Source organism: Antrostomus carolinensis, unplaced genomic scaffold (genome assembly GCF_000700745.2).
Source record: "Antrostomus carolinensis isolate BGI_N321 unplaced genomic scaffold, ASM70074v2 scaffold5979, whole genome shotgun sequence".
In the NCBI taxonomy this organism is placed as follows: domain Eukaryota; kingdom Metazoa; phylum Chordata; class Aves; order Caprimulgiformes; family Caprimulgidae; genus Antrostomus; species Antrostomus carolinensis.
This window is the reverse complement of record NW_010336307.1, coordinates 28,643-36,631: the sequence shown is the minus strand read 5'-3', so window position 1 is coordinate 36,631 and position 7,989 is coordinate 28,643. Positions and strand designations below refer to the sequence as shown.

Below are 7,989 nucleotides of genomic sequence, written 5' to 3'. Positions count from 1 at the left end.
AATGTATATATATTTATTAATAAATGTATATAGTGCATTAGCTCCAGATGCTGCAGCATGCCTGGTATCTGGCACTGCGTGAACACATCCTTGCTTTGAAGAGATAGTAATCTGAATGAGCAGACCTAATAGGTGATTAAGACACTATGCAAAGTTGATGTTTAGAAGATGAGTAATGTGTTTAACAATACAAACATATAAAACATTTAATATATACATATATAACATTTAACATGAATAATGTATTTAACAAATAGGTAATAAGTTTGGCTGATACCAGATACACTCCTCCTTTTTATTTTTACAGCTCTTCCTTTGTCTCTTGGGAGCATGCTTGTCACCCAGGGGCTAGTCTCAAAAGGTAAATATAAAGAATACATGATGTTCCTAAGTTATGAAGTTGAGACTCTGGAATTACTACTGAAATGCAAGTTTCCTTAAAGCCTGCTGGTTTTCAAGATGAATATTCCCCTCACTCATCACCATCATTGTTACAGTGATTTGATCATTATATATGCATTGCCACAGTCACTCTTTTGAAAGAACATGAACTAAAAAGAGAATGCATGAATTCAAAGACTGGTGGCTAGATTCTGTCACCATGATCACATGTATTTGAGCAGAGGCCTCAGTGGGGCTGCTTGTAGAGCAAAGCATCATACAACCTGAGCAGGGGCATCAGATTTGAGTACTGTAGTTCTAACCATTGGTTTATTTGAAAAATGCTGGCAATGTTTTTACAGTGACCATGTATCAATATGAATAGAGCTTTGATGCAAAGGGACAAGGAATACTGCCAAAGTGAGGAGACAGAGAGCTTTTTATAGAGATGGCTTGTGATCTGCAGGCTAACACAAAAGAGAATTGTATTCTGTTTATGTGGTGGATGAGCCTGGTTCTACACATTGCAACCTGGGTTTCCCTTCTGGGGGTCTTTAATAGTAAGGCTGAGGTTAGCTTTTTGGGTAAAGGGTGAAGGGCATCCACCCTGAGGACTGCTGAGATGGGTGTATCTCACAGGAGCAAATAAGACAGCCCTTCAGCCTGCATTAGCAGCTGGTTACATCAAGGGCAGATAGGAGAAGAAAAAAATCGCAGGACCTGAAGCAAGAAGCAGAAAAGAATCCAGGGGCTCTGAGATGGGTGGTGGGAGGCAGCAAGTGAGGAGATGGAAATGGCTCACTCTTTTCTCACTGGGTGTGGTTGCAAGCCCCTTGTTTTGTGCCAGCTACTATTACCATGTTTCATCCTTATCACATTTTTTTTTACTGAGATGATCGGGAGGACAAGAGTAGAAAACCTAAAAGCTGTGCTATACCACAAGAGGCTGATGTGGGTTCCCTGTTGGATCCTTGACCTATGAGCTTGTAGGCAGACAGGGAGGGAAGGCAAAGGACTGCACATTTGAAAAGGGTGAGCAGTGATAGGAAGGGCACTGGGGTTGTCCCAGTAGCTAACATGCCACCCTCTGGCACTGGCTACTCTTCCCAGTTTCTCTCCATTGTACTCGCACATTTCTTATCAGCTGTGAAATAATAAATGTCCATATTAAATAATCATTATTGTGTGTCAGCAATTGGAAGAGGGGGAGCTGTTTGAAACAAACAATTTTATTCCTCCCTCCCTTGAGACACCCAATTTAAAATTGCATAGATGCCAGTGGGCGAAGGCCTTTGTCCTTAGCATAGACTGAATGCTCCTCTGTCTAAACACTCCTCTGATGACTGCAAACAGTACACTGGCTCTAGAAGATGACTGCAAACAGTACACTGGCTCCTCTGTCTAAACACTCCTCTCTGATGACTGCAAACAGTACACTGGCTCTAGAAGAAGCTGGAGCTTCTGAGCCTCATTAACGCTGTCTGAATGCATGAAACAGTGCAACCAGCGTTCACTTCCCTTCCCCTTGCCATGGCAATCTTGCTATGTGGAGCCCTCTTCTACAGCACTCCTCTGCCACACACGTATGATCTCAGAGGCATACTGGTTCCACCTCCTGGTATTATGTGGGGGAAGGTAGATTTTGGTGGGAATCTTTCAGTTTTCTTGTTCAGTGCACTGTATTCTCCTGTTAAACACCAAAATGTGTGACCTCTCCAGGGGAGGAGCTAAATACCAGTGGTACAGTTTAACACATGTTTAATCAACAGCCACAGAAAACTACAGAACAGGTTGGGACTGCTTCTCACAGCACAGGGACCTGGACCCTGAGTAAGAGTTTCAGTTCACTATTGTATTTGCAAAGTTGGTTTGTGCTGAAACTTAAGCCACCATCTCCACCTCCTGCAGTGCTGCAGGTGTGACCAGTGGCAGCCACACTGCTTTCATGTTGATTTACACTCCAAACCCCTGCCTGAACTGAATCTTGCAAAGTCCAGATTTTTTTCCTGTTATGACTCTAGGACTACACCAAAATGGATGCCCTAAGAAGTGCAAAAGCTTGTAGGAAAAATACTACATTTGGTTTTGGCTGGCGAGTTCCTCAAATGAATAAGTGTTCTGACTATTTGCTTTTATTGTAGGTGTTTTCTCAGCGAGCCCAAGATTTGGTGCATTACCTAAGATGGCAAGTAAGTTGTACCCAATTGTAAATGGAAAGGAAAGGTTATATACAGGCAATATTCAGACCTTAGATGCATCTCTCCGAATCTCTTTTCAAACTTCCTTTTTTGCCATTTATGAGATGTTACCAGAGTGCTTTAGGAAATCAGCATTCTGCTGTGTTAAAAATAAATGTTTGAAATAAGGGTCTCACCTTTATTTTATAAATAATGTCAGCCCCATTGGTCAGCCATGCTTAGCAAATCATACATCTTATGGTATCAAGGGGCCATCATAGTATACATAACATGCTATGTTCCTTTTCATATGTTCATTTGATTGATCTTAATGGTCTAATTCATGACCATGTTGATAAAGAAAACAAATAAAACCACAGAAGTTTAAAACAAAACAAAAATAAACCAAATAAAAACACAGTACAGACAGGTGGCTCTTAAATGGCAAGAAATGAAGTTGATTCCCTCTTCAGCAGAAGTTCAACAGAAAATTGAGAATGTTGGACTAATGTTTTTATTCTGACTCTAACGAGTGAAAGCCCTAGTGTGATGGTATGGCAGGCTGACGTTCTAGCTTCTTAGAAGCCCAGAGAGGATAGTGTTAATATTGCAATAATTAGAAATATGACATGGTGTGCATACAAAGGCAAGAGAAATTAGAGCTTTTCGTTGTGGGCTCCCTCTAGAATCTGCTCCTCTAAATCTGAAATATTTTCGTTCCATCTGAATATGATATCCTTTTCCTGTATGCATTGTTTTAGACCAGCCTCTGTCTCATGATAGGTAGCTGGTTTTCAGTAGTCATTGAAGTCATCCCTGTAATCCCTGCATAACTTCCCATGTGTTTGTGACATGTTTGGAGAAGACATGCTACATACAATCTGTCGTATGATTAAAATGGAGCCAGTTGCAGACTCTTGATTTAAGCTCTTGTATTAACAATGTTTTGTCATTTGTCTTTATAGTTGCTGGTGTCTTAGGTTTTGCCATTGGAAAGATGTCATACATAGGAGAATGCCAAAAAAAGTTCCAGAAAATTGGTGTTGCACCATTTGGTCCACAACAAAAAAGGTTTGTGCCTATTTAAATCGTTAATCCTAGATCAAAATAGTCTTTACAATAGTTAAAATAATACGCAGCAAAACGATGAATTTAAATTTTGGGATCAGGTTGTGAAGTACTCCTCTCATATTCTTAGGCTGTATATGACAGTATTAGAAACTTTTAAATTTTGGGATCAGGTTGTGAAGTACTCTCATATTCTTAGTCTGTATATGACAGTATTAGAAACCAGTAAATATTCTTCAGAAAATGCAACTTAAACTCAGTGTAATATCTATTATTATTTAAATTAAATTAATTCACTATTATTCATTATTTAAATGAAATTATCATACTTTTAAGTGTGATGGAACAACAGTTACTAGTTCTTTTTTCATCTAGTATTGTGCCTCTAAGTCTCTCACTATCTTCTATGTCTATGATATTAGTCGGCCCTTTGAGTCCTCCTTTGTACCATATCCAGCCAAATACACTGCAGATTTTTTTTGCACTATCTTCATATTTTAACAACAATTTCAGTCTCAACCCACATTCCAGCCTCCTCCTCTGTGGTTTTGCCCAACTGCATATTGTCATACCAAACCATGAAGAGCACAAACTGCAAGGGTATTTTTCCACCTTGCAACTCTAACCATACCATAGATCTCAGCGGTTGCCTTCTGTCACTTGTCACCTCCATGTTTTAGTCCATTGTTTTCCACACCTCCATTGTTTTCTAAACTTATCTGAAGTACACTTCCCTGTCAAATCACACTCTGACTTCCTTCCAAGCTCCTCCTTCAACTGCCACTACTACTGTTCATTCCCAGTGTGGCTTCTCACGCACACCTTCCGTACGCAAAGTACATGTCCAAAAATCATACCCACAAAATCATTCTCCTCTGTCTTTCCACATCTTTCCCCCAGACCAACAAGAGTCTTTATGCCTATGAAAATGCCTGACTGATAATGGGAAGCTTCTTCATTGTTCATATGTCTCTCCACTTCCATTCTTCCCTACTTAACGAAGCTATTACTTTCCTCACATGGTGTTACCCGAAGTGGCTGTTTGTCACTCTTTTGTGTTACATGCTTTGCTCCTGGCTCTTGTCTTCTCATCAGTGACAGTACAATGGCAAGAACTGTCTTTTCCTGCTTAGAAAATCCTATAATATTTTGGTGATTTCTGGAAATGGTAGCTAAGAATAATAATTAATGGGGTTTTATTGGTTGAGACCAATGTAATCTTTTGCAGTTTATGACCTATAAAGTATTTACAACAATTGGAGAACATAGGCAAGAGGTAACTTCTTCAAGAACATGCAGTATGGTTGTATTAGAAGAAATCCAGCAAAATTCTTGAATATTTTATCTGCTTTCAATACTGTAGGCATTGTCATCATACTTGCAAAGAGTGTGAAGCAAAATCGGGATCAAATAAGGAAAAAGATTCAATTACTGCAGCATCTTAGTCCCAGGTAGGCAACCTTGAAATTTAAAATAAATGTTTATTTTATTTTCCATGTTGAGTGGTATTCTTGTTTGAAAACTTTGAACAATATAGTGAAAATAATGGATTAAAATCTGAGCATTATTCAAGGAAATATTCTCTATCTATGGTTTGCAATTAAATTTGTGTCTTCATTTTTACCTTACATACCTTTCACTTTAATTTTAAATCCCCTATTTCTGAGGAATTTCTGCTTTAGCTGTAGCAGAGTATTGTTTATTCACCTAATTGGAATTAATTTGAATTGACTGCTTGTATGAAAAAAAATATAATTCCTTTAAATTTCCAACTTTTTTACTTAAGAATCAAATTATGGATAATGTTGATATTTAAAAATACATTGAAATATTGAGAATTTACAAGTCTACACTGTTGGGGATGGCTCTGTTTGTTTATTTGGTGGTTTGTTTTGTTGGGTTTTTTTTATCCAGAGCCTTTGGTTTGGCCAGAGCCTTAGTGAGGGTATTGTAAGAGTGGTGCTTGAGCACCTACCTGCTGGGGCAGCAGAGACGGCCCATGTGATGATTTCACCCCGGAAAGGGGAAAGCTCCCTTGTCGAAAAAGGGGAGTTTACAGGGTGGAAGGCAGGGGAGTATTTAAAAGCACTTTCAGTCTTTGTCTGTGAAAAACAGGCCAGCACTTGGGCTTTTTAAAAGCATTTTCACACGTTCTGCTTGTGGTGAGCTGTGGCCTGTGTTTCTCACAGGCAGGAGAATGTGTGAAAGTGTTTGCAAATAGCTTGGCTGCCTGCAAGAGAGGAGAGCAGGGGGCCTGTTTGAAATCCTGCCATGTGAGTTTGTTACGGCTCTAACTGTAGCTTGGAACAAAAGCCTGATGCAGAAATTGTTGGATTGAGTCTCTTTGGCATATATTATGTAGAAATTTAGACAAGGATATTGGTAACGGTCCCTTTCTTGCTCTGAAGTGCGTGGCTGTGGACAATCTATAAGAAGGAGTATCCTGTCAGAACCTGTTTACTTACCCAGAAGAGAGATTTTGATAGATTTTTACTGTGCAATGATACATTATGGCAGTAAGGATTGTCCTGAAAGAAGCTATTAGAATAAATTCATGGCTTTAATCAACTTTGGCACAGCTTGAGCATTTTGTATCAAGAGCTGCAAGTGCTCAGCCACTAGCAGAAAATGCATTTTGGTTTAGGCTCACCTAATAGTGGTGCTGCCAAAATGGGCAGTGCTTCTCTGATGCCTGCTGTAGGGATCATGGACCCTGTGCCCCCCCAGATCAGCTTGCTGCTCTAGCTGAGTATCAGACCTGTAAGGAAAAGGGGGGAAAAAAATCAAACCTTTCTGAAGGGTAACTTGCTAGTGCCAGTGCTGAGCGGGAAGCAAGCCATGCTTAGGTAACTGTGAATGAATGATACTATAAATCCATTAGCAGTTGTGAGCTTAATTAAGCCCTTGCATTACTGTGCTGATTAAGTGCTTTTGAAGATTTTCTCTTAAATACATGTTTGCTTATGTAGGCCAGTATCCTCACCTCTTTCAAATAAGGACCCCAAAGCATATTGAGGACAGTCACTTACTAGCAGTTACCTGTGTAGTGGAATCAAACGTTGATGGTGGGATTTACCTCCACTGTTTGTCAGAACTGGAGCTTTTCAGCCTTCCTCTGTGAGCTTACAATATTTTTTCTGGTGTATACGTACCAATTAGCTTTTAAATAAATTCCAGATTGTCTCAAATACAAAGGAGCCTTGCAGCTGTATGAAGGGAATAATGCATAATGCCTCAGGCCCCTCTGTTTTCCTCCTGCCATAGGTCGTGGAATTTCTGCTGTGAAACCTGTTCCCTGTTCCAGCTCATATGTTCATCAAAGACCTTGATTGCTGCACTTTCTACCAGCCACTTAGGTCTTCTTGTTTGTTAGAAAGCTTTGTCAGAAACATAGTCTTAAAACACATGTAAGAAAACCAAGTGTATTTACCACTTAGGTCTTCTTGTTTGTTAGAAAGCTTAGTCAGAAACATAGTCTTAAAACAAATGTAAGAAAAACAAGTGTATTTCTTTCAGATTTTAATTGCTGCAAGGAAAAAGCAATTATATTTGTTCCAGTGTGATATTTTGAATCTGTCAGACATAAGTTTTGGTGAGCAGGTTTTAGAAACTTAGGAAAATAAATACTGTGAGCATTGTGTTGTTTTCTGTATTCTTAAACACTGAAAATAATAACCTCATAACCTCTTTTATGTTTTCATAAAAATCCTTAATTTAGCATGCTGTGCTCTAAAAATGTACAAAGATCCCACTGAGCACATCTCACCACTATCCAAGCTGAGCATACATCACAAGCTCTGGCATTGCCTAGGATGTACAAAGATCCCACTGAGCACATCTCACCCGTATCCAAGCTAAGCATACATCACAAGCTCTGGCATTGCAGGATCACCCAGATAAAATTATACTCATGATGATGAGTCTGAAGGTAATGTCTTTTATCCTCAGGAACTTCACAGAGTTCTCAGAGAAATCACCAAGAAGCTGCACATTTCACATCAAAACCAAGGTGCCGCTAGCTAAATAACAGGTCTTTTAATTCCATTTACAGATGTGGTGAAGATGATAAAAATCACATGGATCAACTTTTTCTTTCAAGGCTTTATTCTGCAGAGAAGAAATAATGCTTTTGGTTTGGTGTAAATTGGCTTATTTGAAGTAGTTGCTTACTGTTAAATAGTTCTCTTCCTAGTAAATACCAGTTTCTTGCAATGCACTTTTTGGTTTTCCTCTTCTCTCTCTTCTCAGCATATTTTGGTTTATTTTCCTCCCTTCAGTGCAATTTAGCTCTTAATGCTGAAAAATTAAATTTGTCTATTGTACTCAGATGCTGGAAATACTTCTTGTAGCAAGCAAGATGGCA

General features: G+C 39.1%; 1 protein-coding gene across 1 annotated transcript; it reads left to right on the top strand.

Moving 5' to 3' along the window:
* The first annotated feature begins 312 nt into the window (after window positions 1-312).
* On the top strand, window positions 313-5,071 carry OCIAD2 (OCIA domain containing 2). Its single transcript, XM_010174785.1, has 4 exons — window positions 313-361; window positions 2,523-2,570; window positions 3,524-3,629; window positions 4,990-5,071. Exons 1-4 carry the CDS (start codon window positions 331-333, stop codon window positions 5,069-5,071), a joined length of 267 nt encoding a protein of 88 aa, XP_010173087.1. The 5' UTR covers window positions 313-330.
* The last annotated feature ends 2,918 nt before the right edge of the window (window positions 5,072-7,989 follow it).